Below are 25,756 nucleotides of genomic sequence, written 5' to 3'. Positions count from 1 at the left end.
TATTCTGTGGCTGATTTAAATATACATCTCTGACAGTGCCTTCCAGTAAGCAGAAAGCAATAGAATACAAGTGTACAACATTTAACAACATAGCAGCTAATATGCCCTTACTAATGTATCTCCAACAGTAACATTTTTTGAGCCAATTGAAACTCATGCACCCAAGATTCCAAGGAGCTGCCAACAAGTATTTTTTTTTTTTTTAAAGGAAATGTGGAAATGTTTTCTTAGCAGTCTGGGTCTAATGAACCTTCCTTCTGACAAAATTGTTGGGCTGAGGCTTTTGATAAGGTCAGATGTTGAACTAGAATGTGCAGAATGTATGGAAGAGCTATGAGTAGTATTTATAAAGGTTAACTTAATAATGTTTTTTATTTTAATATATTATTTCCTGAAAGTGCATTAGAAAGGCTTAAGGGGCGGAGCTTGTTTGGGGTCAGCATATCTGGTCCTTCATGTACTGTATATAAATTTGTTCAAAATCTAAACAATGGGATTCAGTCTTTTTGTTCAGCAGTTCAGTTGCTACCTTTTGACTCTTCAGCCACACCAGATGGATAGGGAATTGCAATCACAGTGAAAAGAAGAACATTTCTTCAGAGTAAAAGAGTAGAAAATTGCTGGATCTTGACTTATCCAACAAGAATTTCTCAAAGCTGAGGTAAAAGAGAGGAAATTACAGAGGCTTTGCACTGTTGAACTGCAACATTTCGCTGCATATATGGCCACCAGTCTCTGGGGTTTCTTTATGGTGGCATGCAGCAGCATTGTATTCAGTGGGGCTTGATATGAATACTGGCAACAAAGAGCCCAATACTGGAGGAGAGGGTGCTAGATAAAAGGTGGAAAAAGTAGAGGTAAGATAAAAGAATTTAATTGTATAGACATTAAATGTTTGCAGCCATTAGTTGTATATGTTATTGATACAGTAATTAGTATTTGTATTCCATTTAAAATATAATATGTGTAAGCCATCTTTAAAATAACTTGTTCCTATGCTCCAATGTATTTTATTTTCTTCTTACATTTTAATAAACAAACCTTACATGGGATTCTCTACAGCCACAATCTATGAGGAATCAAATTTGTGGCACATTTTAAGAATAAGTCTTTATAGTATTTTGCTCATCATGTAAAATAGATAGGATCATATGTATCATTATAAACACATGATACAAGTCATATGTTTTATAATACAAACAAAGATGCTGAATACCTGTGCCAGGTAGAAATCTTTGGCTTACAGAGTCTTTAGGGGGAAAAAGTACTTTGCTTTTGTTGTGAAAAGAGGAAGAGCTATTCTAGGATCTTATTAAATCCTGTTCCTTAGTGAGTTAAAGTACAGTAGAAAAATGCCTGTAAATAAGAGTTCAAGTGTGGTTTTGTATTAAAGAATTACAATTATAACAAAATTTAGCAAATATTTTTCTAAAATTTCAATTTTTTTGTTATTTTCTTTATCTTCTTTTCCATTATTACTAGTTATTGGAGTGGAATAAAAGGTTCTCTTATTTAATCAGTCTACTCCTTTTGCATAATTCATCCGATGACACCACAATCCAGTGTGTGACATCACAATTCACTGCCATGAAAATAATTGATATCAAAGACAGTGGAGTGTGATGTCACTGAATAAATTGGGCATACTCAGGCCATGTAAAAGAAAGAGAGCCTGATTTTTTAAAACAGTACAGCAAAGTTTAATGCAGTTTTTAAAATTTTGCTGGAACGTGGTAGAGGCTTTTGAAGGAGAAAATATTTTCATTTTTATTGTTTGCTCTTTTTGTTTTAGAAAAAAATTACATCAGATTGGTGAAAATATGTAGGGGCACCTAAGCAACACTTCTGCCATACTGTATGATTTGTTCTTTTTCTTTTACAGAAAATTCTTTGCCAAAACCAAAATTACCTGAGGACAGTGTTATTTCACCATACAATATAAACACAAGCTATCCAGGGCTTGCCACAGGAAATGGACTTTCAGACTCACCAGCAGGGTCAAAAGATCATGGGAATGTACCCATTATTGTACCATTAATTCCACCACCTTTCATAAAGCCACCAGCAGGTAAATCACATAACAAACATTTTAAAGAATTATAACTATCATAGATAGCTATTCTGACCTTGTTAGATTGTGGCTCATTTGTAAAAGGTTTAATTTAATTTTTTTGAAAGGCTGTCACAGTAGACTTATAAGGATCCTTAGGTAGGAAGCAGCAGAGTGACTTTATTTGCTAGTATTATTGTAAAATTCTTGTCAGTATCATGGCAGGCAAAATTCTGTACCTATTTATACTGCTTGTGAAACTCTGGAAGTTGAATTATACTGTCTCAGCAATTCATAGATTCATAGATTCTAGGACTGGAAGGGACCTCGAGAGATTATCGAGTCCAGTCCCCTGCCCTCATGGCAGGACCAAATACTATCTAGACCATCCCTGACAGACATTTATCTAACCTACTCTTAAATATCTCCAGAGATGGAGATTCCACAACCTCCCTAGGCAATTTATTCCAGTGTTTAAACACCCTGACAGTTAGGAACTTTTTCCTAATATCCAACCTAAACCTCCCTTGCTGCAGTTTAAGGCCATTGCTTCTTGTTCTATCCTTAGATATTCAACAATATCTGTTTTAAACAAATGATTTTCTTCTATGAAAAAAGTCTTTACATAAATTGATGGAAGATGATTAGATTATAAACAAGGTCCACAAAGCATACAACTAAACAAACAAATAGTCAAATCAATATCACATGTCCTTGTATCAGGCTAACAAGCTCATCCCAGGAAGACTGTCTCAGTTCTCATTGAAATTCTGGACCATTGTCCTTTGGGGATTTTATATGATGCAAACGCTATCCCTAGAGATTGTACTGAAATATTTTAAAAATTCCATGAAATTCTTATCTGGAGCAATTTTTCCAACATGAATTTTCTCAGAGTTAGTTTGAGAAATTATTTATTCCACACTGCATGCTGTTTACTGTTATCTGCTAAAGTAACTGTTATGGCTACACTAGTGTATATAATTGCTGTTATTATTTACTGTTGAACACACTGCAATAATTGGTGAATTTATATAGCAGCAGGCTCAATCCTGCTTCCATTGAAGTTACTGGGAGTGTTGTTGAACTGGGTTAACGTCACTGGGGGTAGAACTGGACCTAGAATGTACTAAATATGTATCAAAGAACATCACTATTTCTCTATTAGAGAATTCAGGAACATGGTGATGTATTTAATTATTAAGGTCCCAGTCATGCAATGGATTCCTGCACCCATACAGAGCCCCTCTGACACTGGGCAGAGCAGCTTGCAGGATCAGGGGCCAAGTGTGGAATGGCCTTCTCTACACTTCAACACATTTACAAAAGTTGAATTTAAAATACATATCTATTTTTGTGTTAATATTTTATTTGACAGGAAGCTGACAGTTGGTCTCCTGAATTATTTTATTGCCATTTCATTTTTAGTATTAGAGGGTATTTTAATATTTTGAAAAAAATTCAAACATATTACTAAATCTATTCTCCTTGCCGAAAATTTTCCATATATTTTGTACAATTATCTAATTACCAGAGCTATTTGGGCCCGCTCCTTCAGCCTTTGCACAGCAAAAGATCTCAGCCATATGGGCTGAATCTTAAAATGGGGTTAATCTGCCCCTGAACATTTAATCAAGGGCTTGTATTTCCCAGGCAATCTTCTCTTTCAATTTGATTCAAGACTGAAGTCATAATGCTGAATTTTGTGGCAACACTATTATGTTATTATAACACAGGGCTATGACATGAATTGTACATGCTGTCATAATTGATGAATTTAAATAACAGCAATCAAGCAGGAAAAGATAGACTATGCCATCGAAAAACAAATAACCTCAACCATAGCAATGGGGACACAGGAAAATACTGGCCAAGCAGATTTATTTCTGCTCTTCCCCCATCCACTTACCAAGTGTGTTCCAGAGTCCACCAATAAAACTGACCTTCAAAGTATTTTTTAAAATTGTTCCTCCCACCATGCTTTTGGTACTTTATGATGTATAAATAAGATCTGAAGGTTGGGTTTTTTTTAAGGTATTTTCTCAATTTTTTTTTTAACCTTTTTTGCCTTACAAATATTATGATGCCAAGTCTGATCTTTCATGTTCCTGTTTGAGAACTTTTGGGTGTCTTGGAGAAGTGTATCATGAGCTCTTACACTATCTGAAGGGGCTGGAGTATTGAATATGTAACAAAGTTATCTTTTCTCCCAAGTGTCACTGTGCAATAAATATGATTTTTTTTTAAACCAAATGAAAACCCAAAGAGTTTTAAATAGACTGCCCAAATTCACCTCACCTCTCAACTGTTCAACTTTTAATATGAACTTAATAAAATTCTAGGTGCTTTTAAAATTTTACCCCAGAAACAAATGTGCATGTACAAAACTGAAAATTCCCGAGTTGATGGCCCTTCACTGAGAATACTCTTCCCCGAGACATTTAATTCTAGACACTATTATCAAGAATACCCCAACTGACCTGATCTGCTGTGGAAGCATGTTAGAAAAGAAACAGACTCAGCCAGCACCCAAATCATACAGGCTTTGTAGATCAACATCAAGAACTTAAATTGCACCTGGAAGCAAACAGTAAGTGAGTGCAGTCTTGAGAGAAGTGGTGCAATATGCTTCTTGTGGCTAATGTCCCCAAACAGGTGGGTAGCTGCATTTTGTGCCAGCTGCAGCTTCTGAATGATGTTTCAAGTTAGTCCCAAGTACAGCATATTGAAACAACATGATACCAATAATAAAATTACTTCTACCTAGCCTTAGAAAAATCTTGTGTTCCACAGAGCAATGTAAAAGGAAAAGAGAATTTATTTCTACACAATAACAAATGATGTCAAAATAACAAGGAACAAGGTATAGCAGCCAGCAACATTACAGAAAAAGAATAATATTTGTACTGGAACCATGATGCTAGTATTTAATGTATTAACATACTAACCTGTATTCTGCAGTCTTTAGTCACACCCTGAATAGTATTTTCTCACCTTCAGCTAATAGGATTATTCACATGAGTAGGGGTTGCAGAGTCTGGCCCCAAAATGCAGGAGAGAACACATTTCCTTCCCACTGGCTCTTCACTTGTAGAGATTTCACTGTTTCAGGTACTCTAGTCATACCAGATGTTCTCTTTGGCTGTCTCCCTCTCAAGGTCCTCACAGTGGGGAGCATTAACTCTCTGTGCCTCTATAGGACTGATGGAGTACTAAACCCCCAATGCTTCTTCTGTGGGCCACTCTGAACAGCTTGAGGATCCCAATTGTGTCTCACCCTGAATTGTTCCACTACAGCCAAACACAACCAAGTCCTATTACTATGACATTGCTTTAGTCTAGTATTTAGCTTATAGGTGCCAGAGTTGCATCCTCAAGTGTTTTTTGCTGTCACTTTTATTGTCATTTACAGCATTCCTTGTACATCTAAAACTTCCTTTGACTCTCAATCTAAAGGGTAGGGCCCTTCAACAGTTCTCCAACTGCAGCTCCTCATGTCTCAGATATGGAATTCTGGCCAAGTAAAGAACCATCACTTTAGTTGTGTGTATATGTTGGCAACATCAACATTTCCTGTTAGATTACGTCCTCAGTTTGGATTCAATCCCAAACCCATTGAATTCTGTAGGAACCTTTCCATTGATTTCAGTGGACGTTGGATTGGATCCTTATTGCCTGGCATCATAGCCCAAATGGAGATGCGGAGATGCCCCACCCCAAAGGGAGCTTTTGGAAGCACAATTGCTCCACAAGAAAAGGGGAACGTTGCCACTGTGCCACCCCTTGTATTGGGTGCAGTGTGTGCTGCCAACCAGTCCATGTGGGGCTGGCTATATGAGGGAGGGGGGCAGAGTCTTGGCCCTTTCGGGAAGGGGTGCAGCAGCAGGGGAGCAGAAGGACTGCCATTGTGCCTGGGGCATGCACAGGGGTGCAGGGAATAACGTTCCTTCCCCCACCCTCTTCTCTGTGCCTCTGGTTTACAGAATAAATCAGTTATTTTAAGTAGCTTTGACTCTGCTCAAACAACAGCTGGCTCCCTGCTATGCTGCACTGAGTGGGGAAGCAGTCGTCAAGGGGAGCAGTGAAAGGGAAGGAGGACTGCTTCTGAGCTGACCTAGCATCCAAAGGGCAAAAATACAGGGATAAAATGATCTCCTATTCAACCCTCCCCCTCCCCCCCCACGATAGTTTATATTTTTTTGGGAGGGATCTTAAATCCTCCAAGCCCTTGAACAGTGCCAGCTCTGTTCCTCTGCACCACATTTCTTCACTTGGTAATTTCAAAATGATAAGGACTGCTGTTGCACTGAAAGGTTTGCAACAATCAAGGCATTTAAAAAAAAGTGTGATGTATAATGTCTGACCCTACAAAACTGTTATTACTATTATTGTGGCCCAAAGAATACCAGAGTGAAGGAGATAAGGTCTCCTGAGGCCAAACAAAAGCATTTCTAATATCTGGGTCCTGTAAAGTAAGCATGTTTAGATTTTGGAAGTGACATTAAATCGGATTATAAAACTGTATATTTGAAAAAAAATTATGAAAACTTGGAAGAAGGAAATGTTATGTTTGAATGCTAAGATGAATAACTAAGAGAGGTATTTTATAGAAAGAAATGAGCTATATCCTTTATCAGAGCTGGATATTTGAATGGAAGTTTACAGTTTTGTTACAAGTGCACTTAGGTAACTCAGACTCATTATTATTATAACAGAGTACCTGCAATGCATAAAAGTAGACATTAGTTCTAGCCCTAAGGACTCTCTAGAAATGTGTGCTGTAAAAATTATCAAGATTCAAATGCTATAGGAAGAATTTAGAAGTAATGGATGAATTTTAAAATGCTTTCTATCCAGGGTTTATAAACTTGGTTGTAAAAATTAACTTCAAGATTACCTATCTAAATTCCCCATGGTCCCATTACTGTATTCCCAATCCTTCCGTCCTTATTCAGGCACAGCTTAATGGCAGTTTTGCTTAAATAACGGCTGCAGGACTAGCCCTAATTTTATATACTGAGGTGGTTTCAATGTTAGTATACTCTGGCTCCCAGATCATTATTTTCCAACTCTTATTCCCTCTTCTGATTTCATTTGACACTTATCTGAGCAATGTTTTACTATTTTTCCTATTGCAGGTTTAACTTTCTAACAATTCCACAAACATGATTCTTCTTGTGCTTACTACTTGACGTCGTCTCCTCTTGTTTTCTTTGTTTGAAATTATTGTAGTCCATTCATCTGTTTTCTTTTCTGTATGAATGAAAGGAATTAACCAAAGGCTTCTCTGGGCTCCTGAGGCTGATCGAAAAAGGTTGCAAAATGACTCAGTGTCTCTGCAGATTGTGTGTGTATTTGGAAGGACTGTGTTGATGGAGTTTGTTAGGCTATTTTGTCCATGGGCCAACACTGGACATTTGTACCTGTCTGCTACCATTGCTGGTTTTCACCTCCTTTGTATTTTAGAACTAATATTCCTTTAGGGTGAACAGGCATCCTGTTCCCGCTTGAATTTTTTCACCATTTCCATGTGGTACATGTGTACTGTCCAGTAGCGTTAATGTAGCTTTTATATGTGTCTATTTGTTATTTATCCACATTCATTTTTTCAGATACAATTATCTAGCTTACCGTGATAATAGGTTGTTTTGATGTTGTTTTAAGATGCCACTAGTTGCCAGTCTTCTCGACTTCCAGCACCTTGTCAATGCTTTTTGCTCTCTTTGGTCAGCAGAGTGTTTTTTCTTTGTGCCAGAAAGAAAATCGTGAAGTCCACACGTGCACTGTAATAGCATGTGATGAATAAGAAGGAAGTTCCCACACTCCTCTTGTAATCTGTGCCTATGTGCTTGCATGCTTAAATCCTGCCCACATGCCAGTATACATTTGTGTTATACATTTAGCTCTGATTGAGCTATATATGAGAATATGCCTCGTAACTCAGGCATAGAAAATAGAGGGAAGCAGTGGTTTCCCAAAACAACTTTTAAAAGAACTGGGATACTCCATTTTACCAATCTTTTTACCATTTTGCCTACTTCAAGAGATTGACTTTCAAAAGGAAGCATCATAGAGTCACTGTAGTGATTCCACAGCTACAGTTTTAACAAGCTTTCCATTACAAGCCATTTTTCTGATTTCCCTCTTATAACTGTTTTATAATGCTGCTTTCAACACCTGAAATTTGTCAAGCATGTCATCTAGTCACAAGATCAGTGCTTGGATATGGTGGTGATGGATGTCCTAGAAAAACCTCCAGATTTTTTTTTTTTTTTTAAATTGAGGTTAGTCAGACAAGACGTTTTAAACATATGAGTTTGAAAAATTATTTTGGAGGAGTCTGACTAGGGAGTATTTTATCTCAAAAGTTGCTTGGTATGTAAAATCCAAATTGATTTTATTTGATTGTCTGCAATGGAAAGCTAGAGTTTTAGGGTTGGAGAACTCCAGAATTAACCATTATGCATATTCTGGCAGGTCCCAGTACAGCTGATAAAGTTTGATTTTAACACTTCAGATGCTAGAGAATCTAAGATTTCATTCTTTAAAAAAATAAGGTTTTTCCCCTTTCATTGCAAAAAATAGTCTTGAAAAAGGGTAAAAAGGTTGACTGTGTGCCCTAGTGAATTAAATAAAATTCATGGTTCTCTCCCAGCTAGGGGCTAATAGGATGCAGCAGGAGATTTCTTGTGCTCATTAAAGGTAGGTAGGCTCCAAATTCCTTTAAAGGGCAAGTCTCTGGCTTGTAGGTGGAGCATCGAGGAGAGAAAGAATAGGAAAACAGAGAAAGGCTTGAGTGGGACGGAGCCTGGAAGGCTAGGAAACAGGCCTGAAGAGAGGATCTCAGGAAGGACAGGGAATGCCAAAGTTCATGGCTCCCCTCCTATTCTTCCCATTGGTTTATCTGAAGGTGTAGCTCTTTCTGTACCAGATCACAGGTACAGCTTCCCCTAACCATTTCATCCAGGTGTAACCCTTTCAGTGCTGGAGCACAGACACCACTTCTATAGTTTACTCAGTCCCTGCAGATGTAACCTTTTAAGTTCCAGGTCCCATACATTATTTCTCCAGACATAACCCTTTCAGTGCCTGAACTGCATAGCCCTATCCAGTTTAGAAACTCTTCTTGCAAAACAGTTAAGGTTAAAAGAATTTACAGTCTTAGAAGGCTGTAAATTTCCCAGGCTGAATGGGGTTCAAGGAGTTTATGAAATGAAAACCTTTGGACCCATAGGCACGGGAGCTAGGTGTGGGGGGTGGGGTGGGGTGCTGGAGCACCCCCAGGTTTTATGCGGGGTCCCGGCTGCTGGCTGCACTCCCGGGGCTCTACTCCTGGCCCTATCCCCACCCCCAGCTGTGGCTCCAGCCTCAGTCCCCTTACTCCTGGCCAGGTCCCTCCCTCCCAGAGACACGGCCCTGCTCCTGGCCCCAGCTCTGGGTGGGAGGGCGGACGGTGCAAGGGGGCTGGCTTTCAGCACCCCCACTATTAAAAGTGTTCCAGCGCCACTGTTTGGACCACCTGCACAGAGCTCATTGCAGGATCAGGGCCATTAACTGCATTTAGTTTCTCCAAACTCTTGAAACTAGAGTTAGTGTAAGTGCAGATCAGATAACTTAAAATAACATTATTAGAATGTTGTAGTCATAAACAGTGGGTAAAACAAGCAGGATTTAGCACCATAATTTTAGGGAATTCATCCTGCTAATACAATAGGCCCTGCTTGTTTACCTGGATTATGGGTTAGAGCTATAAGGAAAGGATTTACTCTTATTGTTCTTGGTTACTTTCTGTTTCTTCCTCCCCCACCCCAATATTATGACTACATATAAGAGGGATTCACCAAAACAGCTACTTAGTGGCTTTAAGATTGACAATTTTCGATAGCTCCTTCACATAGGTTTGAAGGGAAAAACAAAACCAACCATACAAAATCCCCAACACCATTCTGCTTAATTAAGACCTAAAGAGACAGTGCAAACTTTTGATGATTAATTGAACATGCTCTAGCCTGATGCATATTTAGTTATTATAATATGATAATTTTATCTTGTTATACAAACTGCTCCCTTTGGGAACATGATTTAACTCTGCAAACATACTGCGCTTATTGCATTGTTCATTATGAAAAATACACAGGCTAAGAACCATAAAGAGATGTATATAAGCACTATCTGTGCAGCAGTTGCAGGGAGCACTCTTTCAACATGTAATGACATAACCCAGGGGCAGAAAAACACAAGATTGGAACTCCCAGAATAACTCTTCCTAAGAGCTGAGATCTCACTAAAATAAAGGCTGGAAATTCAGATCTCGAGCAGTAAATGAAAGAAATGTGTGGTTTTAATACCTGGTGTGTTTATAGAAAACAGTGTGGATGTTCTGCTGAAAACTCACTTGTTACTACTTACTTTCTCTGTGCTAAATCTTGCTTGTCTGATGCCTGAGAATACTGTCATTACCTTTGATAAATGTTGAGTGTAAAGTATATTGGGATAGCTCAGCACCTCTAAGGAGGTGATAAACACCTTGCAGGAATGGACCCCAAGGGAATAATACAGAATTGGCAAAACAATTGAAGAGTTTCCAAAATTAACTTTATCTTTGTCTTACCAACTGTAAAATATGATATGAAGGCCAGATCTGCACTACAGACATTACCATCATACCTGTGTCAGTCAGGGGTGCTATGAGGTGTGATTCCTGACCAACAGAGCTGTACTCACAAAAGCCACAAGTGTAGACGCAGTCATACTGGCAATATTGTGGTTTTGCCAGGATAGCATATTTTGCACAAGTGGTCTGAAATAAGCGAGACTGATACAAAATACAGTTTTGGCAGCATACATTGTGTCCATACTAGGAGCACTTTGTCAGTATAATATACTGGTATAGTTATACTGGAAAAACACTCATTGTAGACCTGGCCTAATGTAATCACATAAAAGAGTTTTGGAAAAGATTGAGGATAGACAAGCCAATTGAATATGTTCAGTTTGAGAGTCCCTTCTTTTCTGTGTTCTTGCTGTAAACTCTTGTCACTGAGTGCGCTAGATACTATTTATTGATACATTTTCCTAACAGAAGGGCAAGTATCTGGTAAAGATAATTCTGAAGGATTTAGTCTTAGTATGAAACCAAGGTCTGTGAAAAAGTTATGGGAATCCTGACTTCTATGGAAGACTTAAACTACAGTTTTTGGAGCATTCCAGTTTCTTTTTAGAATAAGACAAAAAAAAACCCAAACAAGCAAACTCTGTTTCTTACTATACAAAATCTTAATTGATATTTTTTGTTTTATTTCCCAGTGCCGTTGTTTTGTAATTAGAGAAGTGGCTGGACTATTAGCTGTTTTAAAAGTTGTACTCTGCTTGTTCAACCACTAAGGTTAATACCCTGTCATGTAAGGTTCCTATTAAATATTTTCACAAGCTCAATACAGTCTTGTAACTGATGAAGAAGAGGAAAATATGTGCACAAATCAGGAACTTTAATCTGGCCCCCAGCTTTCATCCATATATCCTGCCATGTAAACCATAGCACTTGGCTCTACGCTTGTCCTGATTTTATCCTGTGTACCTTTATCTGTCCGCCCTACTCACTCAAAGCTAAAGAAATACATTGTTTTAGAACAGAGGTTCTCAGACTGTGGTCTGTGGCCTACCTGTTGGTGGTCCATGGAGAGCTGATTGATCACATGGCACTGGCTCCTTTACTTACTTATTTCCACCTGGTAAATTGAATTAAGAGAAGTTAAAAATACATTATATACTTTCTTAGGGTAAGATTGTGCCTTAAGGTACAGCACTGAGCAAAGGGTGATGACTTAGCTGCCTTGTCCCAGGAAACATGTGCCTCAGAGATCCCTGAGCCACAGTTCCGCCACTGCTGTTTGGGGCGTGGGAGTATTTTACTACTGTCCTTTATGGATGAAGCATACACTCTCAGCTAGTTTTGATGGCCAGCTTGTAGCGGGATTTATTTAAGACAGAGGAGGACAGTATATATATGGAGTGGACAGCTCCTATTCTTCCCTCTATGCCAGGAGCTGAATGCAAGGCCTTACATGGCCCCACAAGGAGGTATGGGAGAGCCTTACTCCACCTGCATGGCTGCAAAAAAACAGAGTACAACTGAGCCCCCCAGGATTACTTTTCTCGTGGAAGCAGTTGCTGTTGTTGCCACAAGGATGTTAGGTGATTGTAAATGGGTGGATAGGTGATCTTCCTGATCACCAGTGAGAGAGTGTTTGTTCATGAACAGTTGGGTGAGTGGTTCTCTCTATTAAGATGTGGCCCGCACTATGGAATAGTTTCAGAACCCCTGTTTTGGAATTTTGTGCTCATTCTTCAAGTCCACATTGTTATAGAACCTATGTACTTTGGAAGTGAGTGCTCCCAGCAATTACTTTCAAAGAGGCTAAGCTCTGCTTTCAGCTGGTGAGTTTCCCCCTTTCAGCTCTTCTCAGCATTAATGAAGGTTGTTGCAAAAGGGAGCATCTGCACCTCTTCCATTTTCGCGCTTTGTAGAACATTCTAAGAATTAATATTCTTAAATTGGTAGGGGAAAATATCAAGTACATTTAGTGACTTTAATGCTGCACATTGCTGTTTTCAGGTGCAAGTGGTTTTTCTTTGTTTTTATTGCTTCCCCAGCTCTTCTCTTGCCAGGTAAATTCAACAAGGCAAAATGATGCCTTCTAAAAGGAGCAGGTTCACTAAGGTGGGAAAGGAGTTGTACTTTCTCAGAAACAATGCCCTTGCGAAGGCATACTGCCTTCAGTGGCTCTGGGGGAGCATGATGGAAAGCGCTTCTTGACTCACATTTGAATAGGTGTACTTTGTACTGCTGCCAATACAGCCCTGCTGGTTCTCAGGGCAGGCCCGGGGCCATGACAACACTAGGCAGCTCCTATTGCCAGTCTGTACTCCAAAGCATCCTGCAGCCAAAATTATAACTGCCCCCAGTGTGAGCTTCTTGAACCCATGCATGGCTGGCTATAATTTGGCCCAAAGTATTTTGATTTCCATTAATGTCAAATATGTTAGAACATTTATGAGATTTTGGCAAATCCCACTCTAAAGAGTAAGTGCTAAAATGTCATAATTATAGCACATTAAACACAAATCTAAATTATGGCTTGGCCTTAAATGTAGTTTTAAAGGTGTACAGTCTGATTCAAATTAAAAGGTCAAGTTTTTTACATTGTACAATTTTATTTGTAACTATAAATCACAACACAATTTGTGGAAGGAAAAACATTATTAAACTGGCAATATTTATTCTGCTAAGGTGAATAAAATGCAGCACGAAATCAGACAATAGTTAATATCAGTGACTGAAAGGTCATGTTGTCTAATGGACTGGATATAGGAATAGAATCCTTAGTCCTAAATCATGGGTTTGCCATTGATTTATTGTATTGCTTTGTGCAAGTAACTTAACTGTTCAGTTTCCCCTTCCATAAAATGGGGATAAGAATACAGACCTCACAGTAGCGTTGCCAGGATTTGAAGATGAAAAGTGCTATGTAAGTCTTATTATTATGGGGAATTTTCTTGCACTTGACTATATGAATCCAATTTAAAGCAACAGTCTAGGTACTTCCATACTCTAGATAGACAGGAACAACTGTAGATAACAGCACAAAGAGCTAGTGGCAAAGAATGTAATTGGGGAAAGAAGTTGGAGGCTCTAGAGAACAGAAATGATTAAATCAGTACAAGATGGTTGCTAGAAAATATTTATCAAATTAGAATAGAGACATGAGAAATACTGGAAAGAGAATGAGGACTATGAGGTGAGGAAAATGGCATCGAGTATAAAGCTGCACTCACTTTCTTATGAATGATTGAAATGATCTCCCTAAAATTCAGGGAAATAACACCAAAATTAATGTAAATATTAAAAAGTTAAATCTCCGCATACATGTCAGAAGAACTCAAAACAGGGTCAAATAGCACATCTTAGAGAACTCTTGGTGAGTTAAAATGTACTCAACCATGATAAGAATCACTTTGCAGATTTTAGTAACACAATTAGGCATCTCCCCTCTCACTCAAATATGTATTTTTGTGTCAATCTTACTTGGAGAAAACCTCCTCCCATTCTCTTCTAGTCATTATTTGGAATCAACACCCAAATGGGGCATTTCCTTTTCCTTCCTACATCCCATTTAGAATCCTGTTTGTAAGGGCCCTCATTACATTGCTCTGGTGCAGTAGCTTCCATGTATATTTTATCAACTAGCTGCTGAGCAGAATTCCTCCGAGGCTCTTGATAATGGATTTTAAGTAATGGGAATGTAACAGCATTAGTTACATTGGTCTTTAGTGTTGGTTACTGGTTTAATAAATACAGTTAGGCACTTTCTTAAACATGCTAAAAAGCCCCAAGGACCTCCAGAGCTTTTCAGTGATGCACCATTTTTTATTATAATCTTTTCCATCCATCTCAGAAGTTCTGCCAGACTCCTGGCCTGGTTGGCACAGGATACCAGCTGCCTAGGGAACAAGTAGTTAATCACAAGCCTGCCTCGTTCTGCTCACAAAGAGTGAGGAAGACAAAGTTACTGCAATAGAGTTCTGAGGTTGAGTGCGTAGATGTCTGATTGGGTGTTTGCATCTGATATAAACATTATTTTTATATTTTTGTTGTAGAAGATGATGTGTCAAATGTACAAATAATGTGTGCCTGGTGCCAGAAAGTGGGAATCAAGCGCTATTCCCTGAGTATGGGAAGTGAAGTGAAATGCTTCTGCAGTGAGAAGTGCTTTGCAGCTTGCCGAAGAGCATACTTCAAGAGAAACAAGGTAAGAGAGCCAAAGAAAGATGTAACCCTACACAGGCCTAGCTCGGGTCTCATTTCGTAGCTAGCAAAAAAAATTTTTTTTTTTTTTGGTTCTTTCTGTTTTGTCTGTTCCCTTTACCTTTCCATATGTATTGTCTGTTGGACTATCACCCCTTACTAATGTGTAACCTGTTTTCTCAGTTTCCCTCAGCTTAATGCCTGAGTTCTGTGAGGGTGGATGAATTTAATTAGACGATACTAATAATGCACTATAAAATAAGAATGATGGTTTTGCTTCAGAATCTTATTATATTTGCTCTATGTGTAAGACTAGGGGAGGGATCTTCATAGCTGTGCATAGGGAGGTAGACATACAAGTCTTACTTTTGGTAGGTGGCTATATCTTGCGCAGCTGAAGTCAAGAGAAGTTTTGTCATTGATTTCAGTGGCAGCAGGATCATTGGCGATGGCATATGCAGTTAGGGCCTGATCCAAAGTGCAGTGAAGGCAATGACTTCAGTGAGCTTTGGATCAGGACCTTAGTTTCATGCTTTTAAAGTTTATCTTCAAATGTAAACAATTACGGACTTACTGCTTTAAAAAAGCTCAGACATTTTGGTGTTTTGTGTGGGGTAAGCAGTGACAAAACCATATATCATAGCACGAGGATGTTTCCAGTAATCTGAAAGATCATTTTATCTCAAGTTAAAATGGAATTCTAATATTGGCTTGATTTCCCAAAGTGAAATGACCACAAAAATTATTCTAATCTGTAAAGTGCAGTGACTGAAAGTGCCCTGTACTTTATTTTAGCAGCTGGTTTGTGCAGCAGAATATAGGGTGTTTCTGTTATAAAAAACAAACACCCCCCCCCCATCCCTGCAAAACACACCAACTTCTAATTGTTACAAAAAATAGCTATGGCAGTTTGATACTTATTAGTGTAATAGTGGAGTCCTTGGGTGAGACTAATTGATCTAGAAAGCTTTATTTATTCATAAAATTCTTCACATTTTTGTTTATTAAACCTGCATATTTTCCCCTCATGCTGCAGAACATTTGAAGTCTGTCATCTTAAAAATAATTCCCCCCCATCTGATACTTGCAATCTATGATAAAAAAAAAAAGGATTTTAGATGGAAGAAACATTGTAGCTGCAAATTACCCTCCTTTATAAATTTGGGTCACATCATTCTGTTCCCCCCACTCCGCCCCCAGAAAAGCCTAAAGAATTAGGTTGCAAAAATCAGCAGAGTGGAATTTTAGTGGCAGTCTTTGAGAATCAAGCTCATAATGTTTACTGGAGCAGATAGGCAAGTTAAACAATCATGTGGAAGCTTCTGTGAAGTGTAGTGTTTCTCTCTCTTTATTTGGAGGACGTGGGGTGGGTAGGGAGAAATGCATCTAAGATACTCCACATTTTGACATGAAAATAGTAAATTTCTTTCATGTAAGATGGTTTATAGAATTGGATGTTCAGATCATGGACAGTGAAGTACCCCTGTGTGTGTGTGTGCATATGCACAAGTGTGCATGCTGTAAGCTCTCTGGGGTAACGAAGGATCCAGTCCTGCACTTCTTATTGAGCTGCAACTCCTCTGGCTTCCAATGGCAGGATTTACTTGAGTAAAGCAGCACACAGGAACATAGGAATTGCCAGTTGTCCATCTAATGCAGTATTGTATGTCTGACAGTGGCCAGTACCAGATGCATTAGAGGAAGCAGCAAGAAATCCTATAGAGGACAATTATGGAATTACTAATCCACAGTGGGGCCTACGACCCATGTGTTAGTCTTTGGCTTATGCCATGAAGCAGGGGGCTTATATCCCATCTAAAAAACCTTTTAAAAAGATTCTACTTAATGTAATTGTGGGTGTTGTCATTATCCATATCAATGTGTCATCCTGTTATGACTAAGAGAATAGGATCCAATTATATTTTGTGGCCATAAGAGAGACAGATTAATCATGTATTGTGTAAATAAATATTCCCTTTACCAGTTTTAAATTTGTTGCCTGTCAGTTTTGTTGTATGTCCCCTTGTTCATGTATTATAGGAAAGGGTAAAGTGAAGTGCCCAATTTACCTTCTTTGTACCATTCATTCTTTATATTAGACATCTTATCATATCACATCTGTTTGTCTCCTCTCTAAACTAAACAGTCCCAAATATTTTGAATCTCTCCTCAGACAGAAACCTCTGCATACAGTCTAACTCTTTTCTGTAGATCTCAAGAACAAAAGAAGTTCTTATTCTTTTAAATGCACATTTCACCACAATAAGTTGCTCTACACTTCTCTCAAACAAGTCACAACAGTAACTGGGTTTTCTTCTGTAAATATTAAGGATCAACATGTGTCCTACTTTCCCATGTGCCTTGAGAAATTAAGATATGGCAAGGCAACACAATTGACAGCATTTGGATCATTGCCTAAAAGCCTTCTTTAAGTTAAAGGACCAAATTCCACCCTCGGTTACACCTGTGAGAGCCTGTGGCTGCATGAGTGAAACTGAGACCTGAACCTGGTCCACACATTATTTTCAATCTAGAACTTTCTATCACCTCTATATTCATGGTGTTCAATATGAACAAGCACAGGATGCAATACTCAGGGAACTTTAATGCTGCTATTGAAGTTAGGCAGGTTCAGGAGAGTTCAGCAGGCCCTTATTATTTTGCACTTCACTCTAGCTAATAGAACAAGATTTTGAGAAACACGGCACAAGATCGAAGTCATAGAGTTTAAGGCCAGAAGGGCCCACCAGATCATCTAGTGTGACCCTGTGCATACATCACTAGCCAGTGCTTAATTTGTGTCGAGGCTTGAGCCCTGGCACCTCTAGGCTTGGCAGTTCATAGCTCTGGCACCTCTGGGCTTGCCATGTCAGTTATGAAAGTAAAAAAAAATAAAATTGCTTGAGCCTTGGCAGCTAATTGTTTGAGTCCCAGCATCTTTTTCATTATAAATTAAGCACTCCCATGAGCCCACAGTATCACTTAGCACCTGTGCAGTAAACCTATTGACCAAAATTAGACCAAAGGATCACAGCTTGCAAAAGACTAAACATTGTTATGTGCCACAGGCAGAGAACAGGAGGGACTGAGGTGGACTGATGCCCTAGCTCCTGCAATGGCAGGGAATTGATTAAATCATAGAATATCAGGGTTGGAAGGGACCTCAGGAGGTCATCTAGTCCAACCCCCTGCTCAAAGCAGGACCAATCCCCAGACAGATTTTTGCCCCAGATCTCTAAATGGCCCCCTCAAGGATTGAACTCACAACCCTGGGTTTAGCAGGCCAATGTTCAAACCACTGAGCTATCCCTCTCCCCAAAATGAGATAGCCCCAGTTAATCCCAGTAAGAGACCGACTCTATGTGCTGCAGAGGAAGGTGAAAAACCCCAAGGTCACTGCCAATCTAGCCTGGGGGAAAATTCCTTCCTGACCCCTCTGATGGTGATCAGTTAGATGCTGAGCATGTGAGCAAGAGCCAGCCAGCCAGCCAAGCACCTGAGAGAGAATGCTTACTGAGAGTACTGTCCCACCTTGTCCAGTGTCCTGTCTGCTGCGATGGTCATCCTTGATGCTTCAGAAGAAGGAGACCAAAAAAACCCAGAATACTTTGCAGGGAAAAACATCCCTTCCTGACCCCTGCAGGTGACTGGCTGAACCCTGCCATTAAAAACATAAACTGGAAGGGACCCCCAGGGCTCTCAAGTTCTGCCCCCACCCTCACATCACAAGCAACCCCATCATGCAATCCCACTCATAAATTTGTCAGCCCTCCCTTTAAACTCATTACATAGTTTGTCCCCAGAATTCCTATTGGGAGGTAGTTCCAGAACTTCACTCCTCTGATGGCTAGAAACCTTCATCTAATTTTCGGCCTGAATTTGTTCATGGTCTGTTTATATCCATTTGCTCTTGTGTTAACATTGTCCTTTAGTTTAAACAGCTCTTCACCTTCCCCAGAATTTACAAGTAACAAGGTTGCAAAAGTTTCAGGTATACCCAGTGACCTTTAAACTCTTATTACTAGTCTGGCCATGTACCTGTCTTCTCCACGAGTCTAATGTTTATTTATGTATTTGAAAAGTTACACCACTCTACAGCTTCTCATTTTTCAAACAGGAGTAAAATGGTCACATTTCACCTGCCTTATGCATGTTTTAAACAGCATATCTTTGCAACAATATAGTGTTGTATTACAATAAATATGTACAGCTGCTGTATTTCAGTGAGCCGATAGGACTTTGTGGTCATTTCATTTAAGGCTTGAATTTCCTAATGGATTGTATTAAGCAGTCTTCCCCGCTCCCACCCTGGCTAAGAACTGCTGTAATAAGCACTTGCTTAAAACTGTAGGACTGTTCAAACAGTAAAGAATAAATCATCATTCATGTCTCAAAACATTATAAAATAATGATGCAAATTATACACATTTTAATATCAATTGCTGCATATAGAATTAAGATTATCTCAACATTTAAATAAAACAAAAATCCTCTCCAATACATTTGGAAAATGTAGGCTCTGATGTGCTGCTCTCTTTACAAATTCCCAATTGGATTAAATTCTGGGAGGAAACCAGCTGAAATCACCCTATCGAATGAAATCTATAAGGAAGGCACACAAACTCTACAAAAGCACCATTAATGTGCAGCTGTATGTTGGAGGTGCATAGTTGCATGCACACTACAACACCACCTCCACCCTCACATGTACTATTCCTGCCAAGAGTTACAATAGTCTGGATAACAGGAATCATTGCTAGAGTATGGAATGCACTTACATTGCTGTATGGACCCTAATGCCTTAGTCATAGGTATGTATTGATTCTCCATGAATTTTGTCACAGAGGGCTTGTAGAACAGCAGCACCTGGGTAGCAATCCTCAACCTTGTGCTCCAGCAGCAGTGCAGGTATATATGACAGATAAATATAGTGAGACCCAACCACAATATGGCTCTTGTCTAAATTACTAATAATAAATGAATAAAAGCAAGTTCAGTATTTTTTCTACCCCTTTAGGCAGAGAGATTAAATGTTTAGATTGTTTCTGCATCTGAACTCTTGTTCCTGTTTTGTCTGCTATACAGAGTCAAATGTAAATAATGAACTAGTGCATAATGATAATCTGTTGTGCATAATAATACCAATTAAAAGCAATGTTGCAAGAAAGAAAGTTTTTTATATTAATGTTTCTAAAAGAACAGATTTAGATTTAAACCTGTTCCAGTGCTCCCTTCCTTATAGATTTCATTCTATAGACCAGCCAATATAAGTCCAAGAATCACAGCAGCACATAGCATCACACTTGCCGGCAAGTTAAAGAAGTATGGGCTGGATGAATGAACTATAAGTTGGATAGAAATCTGGCCAGATTGTTGGGCTCAACGTGTAGTGATCAATGGCTCCGTGTCTAGTTGGCAGCTGGTATCAAGTGGAGTGCCCCAACGGTCGGTCCTGGGGCCTGTTTTGTTCAATATCTTCATTAATGATCTGGAGGATGGCGTGGACTGCATTCTCAGCAAGTTTGCAGATGACACTAAACTGGGAGGAGTGGTAGATATGCTGGAGGGTAGGGATAGGATACAGAGGGACCTAGACAAATTAGAGGATTGGGCCAAAAGAAACCTGATGAGATTCAACAAGGACAAGTGCAGAGTCCTGCACTTAGGATGGAAGAATCCCATGCACTGCTACAGACTAGGGACTGAATGGCTAGGCAGCAGTTCTGCAGAAAAGGACCTAGGGGTTACAGTGGACGAGAAGCTGGATATCAGTCAACAGTGTGCCCTTGTTGCCGAGAAGACTAACGGCATTTTGGGCTGTATAAGTAGGGGCATTGCCAGCAGATCGATTCAACATTGGTGAGGCCTCATCTGGAGTACTGTGTCCAGTTTTGGGCCCCACACTACAAGAAGGATGTAGAAAAATTGGAAAGAGTCCAGCGGAGGGCAACAAAAATGATTAGGTGGCTGGAACACATGATTTATGAGGAGAGGCTGAGGGAACTGGGATTGTTTAGTCTGCAGAAGAGAAGAATGAGGGGGGATTTGATAGCTGCTTTCAACTACCTGAAAGGGGGTTCCAAAGAGATGGATCTAGACTGTTCTCAGTGGTACCAGATGACAGAACAAGGAGTAATGGTCTCAAGTTGCAGTGGGGGAGGTTTAGGTTGGATATTAGGAAAAACTTTTTCACTAGGAGGGTGGTGAAGGACTGGAATGGGTTACCTAGGGAGGTGGTGGAATCTTAGAGGTTTTTAAGGTCAGGCTTGACAAAGCCCTGGCTGGGATGATTTAGTTGGGAATTGGTCCTGCTTTGAGCAGGGGGTTGGACTAGATGACCTCCTGAGGTCCCTTCCAACCCTGATATTCTATGATTCTATAGCAAACGCATTGGTCCACAAGTTTCAGGATATTACATTTAAAGAAAATATTGGATTCATGATTGGACCACTGAGTCTGAAGCCTGAGAAGATTATTTTTTAAAATTAGTTTATTGAATCAATGGGTCAGAAAACAAATGTATTTTGACCCAACGGCTCTACCTAGAATGAAGACTGAATTCATACAGGTTATGAGCTCCATACATAGATATGTTAGAGACTGATTTTCTTGATTTGACTAGGGTATTGGAGAGAGAGTGAGTGCAAAATTGTCAGGCAGTTTATTACACTTGACCTTGTTGCTGCTTTGCACTGCCTTACGATCAGGAAAAAAAAGATGATAAATGTTTTTGTTTACAGCGTAATCAAATCTCACTTCTACAAACAAACAAAGAAACATAAATCAAAAACTAAAAGTTTGTCACACAAGGAAATGTAAATAATTATAATTTTCTCTCCTTGTGTGAAATACTGATCTACAATACTTGAAATGAACCAGTAGCACAGGTAGCCAGGTAACTTGTCTAGTGAGGCTCATATGGCATTAAAAACATGTCTCCCTTTTCCAGCCCAGAGGGCTGTAATACATTCAGGAGACAGAGAGAATCCAGCTTTACTCCTCCCGCCACTTTAAGGTGAAAGGACTGGCAAGTGGTATTTCCATTGTGGCATTGGAATGGAATGCTGAAAATGATGCATTTTGTACTATGGGAATTTTTGTCTTAGTTGTGTAGTGAGAATTAGTGTCAGCAAAACAATTGGGGCCCTCAAAAGTAATACACATTTATCTAGTGCTGAGTAATATTATGTTAGATAATTCTTTTCACTTTCAGATTGTATTGGCTAATTAATGTACACCACTATATGATTAAAATACACACACAGAACTCTGAGTAAACATAGATTATTGTTTGCCCCCAAATTAATACTGAAAATTGTCAGAGAAAGTTCTCTTGATTTCAGGCTTAATTATGCAGCCTAACAGTGCATAAGAAATATTTAACTATCTTGCTATTAAGTCAAAGAATAATGACAAAATTGTCTGCTCCCTTTTTTCTCCAGACATCTGCACGATTTAATTTGCGAAGTGATTATCATTCATGAAAATTTTGGAAATTGTTTCAATAGATATAAGGCAGTTAATGTCCCCTGACATTAAAAAGCTCAGGTTTTACATTTTAAGGTTCCTTTTCTAACATAAGCTTTGAAACACATGGGAATATGAACAGCAAATCAATATTTTTCCTGCCGATTCACCTTGTTTTAATTAGGTATTGAGAAAGGTCACAGTAGTGCAGGTGGTCTGCCCAGTTAGCATGGAATTGCCATTGCTTGGCTTTACAGATTTTGTAGAGAAGTGTAATTTAAGAAGCAGTTCACAGCCCTGCTTCTACTGGGGATGCTGCTTTACAGAGAGAGCGAGAGAGAGAGCAGGGTTTCCAGTTCATTATAGGAAACAAAGGATACTTCCTAAAGCTCTGGGGAACCAAACTACTCTCCATTGCTATGTTGGGATATAATATAATACTGATGAACAAATGCAGATAGGAAACTGGGTTTGGAGAGGAAATATTTTAAAGTGTGGGGCATGACTGCAAGCTTTTTGATGAAATCTCTGGAGAGAGGGGAGAAGAAAATTGTCATGAACAGAATAGATTAAGAGCCTGTGGGAGTGTAGAAGGCTATACAGGATAGGGACCAAAGGTCTGGAACAGTGCATCCCAAAATGGAGCAGATTACTGAGGTATGAGTCAATCCCTGTCCCACCAAGAGATGCGTGGGGTCATCAAGATGGGTGGAGATTATTTCCCTCTAGATCTCATCTGCAGGCTTTTTTATTTATTAAATTAACAAAATCAGAAGTCCGATAAAACCCTTTCCAAGGGGCTAAGATTCTACTTGTGATTAGAAGAGAGGAGTGAAATCCCAAATTAACCCTTTGGTACCATCAGTCACTATCTCCCCATGCTCATCAACATGAAAGTATAATGTGTTAGCATCTCTAATGAAGAAATGCACCAGCACCTGACTGAGGCCACCAATGGCTTATTGGAGGTAGTTGGCCAACCAGGCTGTGCACAGCAGTTTGCAAACAATGGACATTTTACTGTCCATCTGCTGCCATTTAATACCATAAATCTAAATCAAGTTCCCATTGTTTGAATTACTAGCAGGTATGCAATCCAATTAAAAGCTGTGTTTGCTTTTCATTTTAACCACCAAATCACATTATCTCAGGTCATATTGCATTCTGGCTACTTTGGTTATAGAGAGATGAATGTGTTAATTATGAGTTCAGGATATACTGTCTCTTGGACAATGGGCATTTCATTCAAATGAGTTGACTCGTTTATCTGAGGTGTCCTCACACCTCTTCCGAACAGCTAAAGTACTTGTATTGCCAGTAATAGATTTTGTTTATGTACACATGTAACAAGAAAGTAATTTCATTATGACATGTCTGGATAAGCTTTTATCATTGTCATACACTGGGTCTATGTGATTTTAGCAGCTGGGACAGATTTAAAGATGAGGGTGCTATGACATTTTAATAATGAAGTTTAAGACATGGAAGAAGCCATTGTTTATTGGCTACATTTTCACAGTGAAAGAAACCCTGCTTCTCATTCCTGTTATTTTAATTTTACTAAGATGCTTACTTGAAGTATTTTAAACCTCTCAAGAAGAATGTGTATGGAGTAGGAATTTGTGGAGGTGACGGATGTATGTTTTGCTGCATTAAGAAGTTTGGCAAGATAGGCTTCACTGTCTCTGCCAAGAACATTTATTATATCACCTCATGGGATTTTTTTATTTCAAAGTCCAGATGACTCAAAAAGCCTTACTTTATCTCTGAACTTCTTTGGCTCAGTTATGTTTCAGCTAGACAGAGACAGTTGTTCAATAACACGTTGCTTTCGTCCCCTGTTCCAGTATCTCAACTCACATCAGCTCAGATTAGTTCGGATTACCGTAGCATCATATGAAATAATATAAGCAGTCTTCAGCTCTGTTTCCACTCTGTCAGTTCAGGCTCAATATAGAAAATATTGTTTACTATGATGAAAACTTAGGATGGATATAAAGACATTTAAATCTAATGTGCACAAAGTATATTTGATGCATTTTTCTCTATTCTCAATGTACACATTTATCATTAGTGCTGAGAAGAGCTGGGCAAATAAAGCAGAAAATATTAAATCAGATATTCTATTTTAAAAATATCATGCCATTTGAATAAATTATTGGATTAATTTATGAGTTTACTTGTCACTCAGTTCATTAAGTTGGACAAATATTGAAACAAAGTAGTTTAATTATATTTATTGAAAAAAGTTCAACAAACTCATTTTTTGAAAACTGTTATTGGACTAGCCATAATGCTGTGTATGGTACCCACCCACTATGAATTCTGGAAAATGTTTGAGATACTGCAATTTACTGAGCACACGAGTTAAGTGAAACTCTTGTAGCCTCCTGCTCTGATAGTGCTGTGGTGGACATCAGCATAAAACCCTAAAAAGAAAAGTGGTGTAAAACCCTTGAACTCAGATGAAGGTGGAAGTCATTTCCAATTTTAAAGTTTTCCAACAGCACATGTCAATACCTCAATACTATCCTCATTAGTTAAAACCTTAGCAATTTCTAGTAGCAATTTCTACTGGAGAGATAGAAGTCAATGGAGCTGAGGATCTGGCCCTTAATTTTAAAAGTTTTTGAAACCTTTTTTAACCTAGAAACTAAAATGTAAGGTTTCTTCTGAAATGGAGAAATATTTCTTCCTAGAGATACTGGGGCCATATTAAGATGGGAATCTAAGTGGATTTAAAGGAACAAGTGATGTAGCTTACACCTTCTGGCCCCTTATGCTGAGGGGTATAACAGGAAAACCAAGTAACAGGAAGGTGTAAGTCAAAGTAGGCCAACCCCTATTGTTCCCCGGGGTTCTTTCAACCCGAAGCTCTTGGTAACTTTTACTCTGTGCGAGGTGGTGTCAGGAAATAAATCAGGGGAGACACGGCCATCCGACCGATAGATGGCTGGCACAAACAGGACAACACAAGAGTGCTTTCACTTAAAGCTAAACTTTACTTAGTCTCAAGCACTTACACATGTCCGCAACAGATTAGTAAAACACCCCCAACCCTTGATAATTACTGAAGCTGAATGTGGCTCTCGAGTGGCACAGCGGCTGCCGGTGGGGAATACAAGATGTATCCAGAGGGAGAGTCCAGTCCTGAAGAGTCCCAGTACCTCAAACTTTCCCCCCTTATTTTATATATTAGTAACACAATGACATGTCCCTTAAAGAAAACTTGTTAAGCAAGCAGTTTCAATGGTCTAGCAAGAGGTTTTGTTCTGATTATTGATTAATCAGGTGTGGGTTTTTCCCAGAGTTTGCAGCCTTGAGACCCGGTTAGACACATTCCTGAGGGCACATCCTGCTCTTCTAAAATGCAGGTATCAGCAACTTCAACACAGTTCTTATCAGGAAGGACGCGGGGTCAAGCTGCTCTTTCT

The 25,756-nt window shown here is 39.1% G+C and overlaps 1 protein-coding gene across 2 annotated transcripts in view; it reads left to right on the top strand.

The window, feature by feature from the left end:
- The window catches only part of SOBP (sine oculis binding protein homolog), a 133,839-nt gene that overhangs the window by 10,352 nt on the left and 97,731 nt on the right, over positions 1 to 25,756 (top strand). For both annotated transcript variants that reach the window (XM_024202612.1, XM_024202611.1), the window contains exons 3-4: positions 1,883 to 2,068; positions 14,708 to 14,859. In XM_024202612.1, the coding sequence (XP_024058380.1) occupies positions 1,883 to 2,068; positions 14,708 to 14,859 (338 nt within the window). The remainder of the gene's footprint in view (positions 1 to 1,882; positions 2,069 to 14,707; positions 14,860 to 25,756) is intronic.

The sequence above is a fragment of the Terrapene carolina genome, unplaced genomic scaffold (genome assembly GCF_002925995.2).
Source record: "Terrapene carolina triunguis isolate 2854851 unplaced genomic scaffold, T_m_triunguis-2.0 Scaffold42, whole genome shotgun sequence".
Taxonomy (NCBI): Eukaryota; Metazoa; Chordata; order Testudines; family Emydidae; genus Terrapene; species Terrapene triunguis.
The sequence above is the reverse complement of the archived record's forward strand: the minus strand, read 5'-3'. Positions and strand labels throughout refer to the sequence as shown.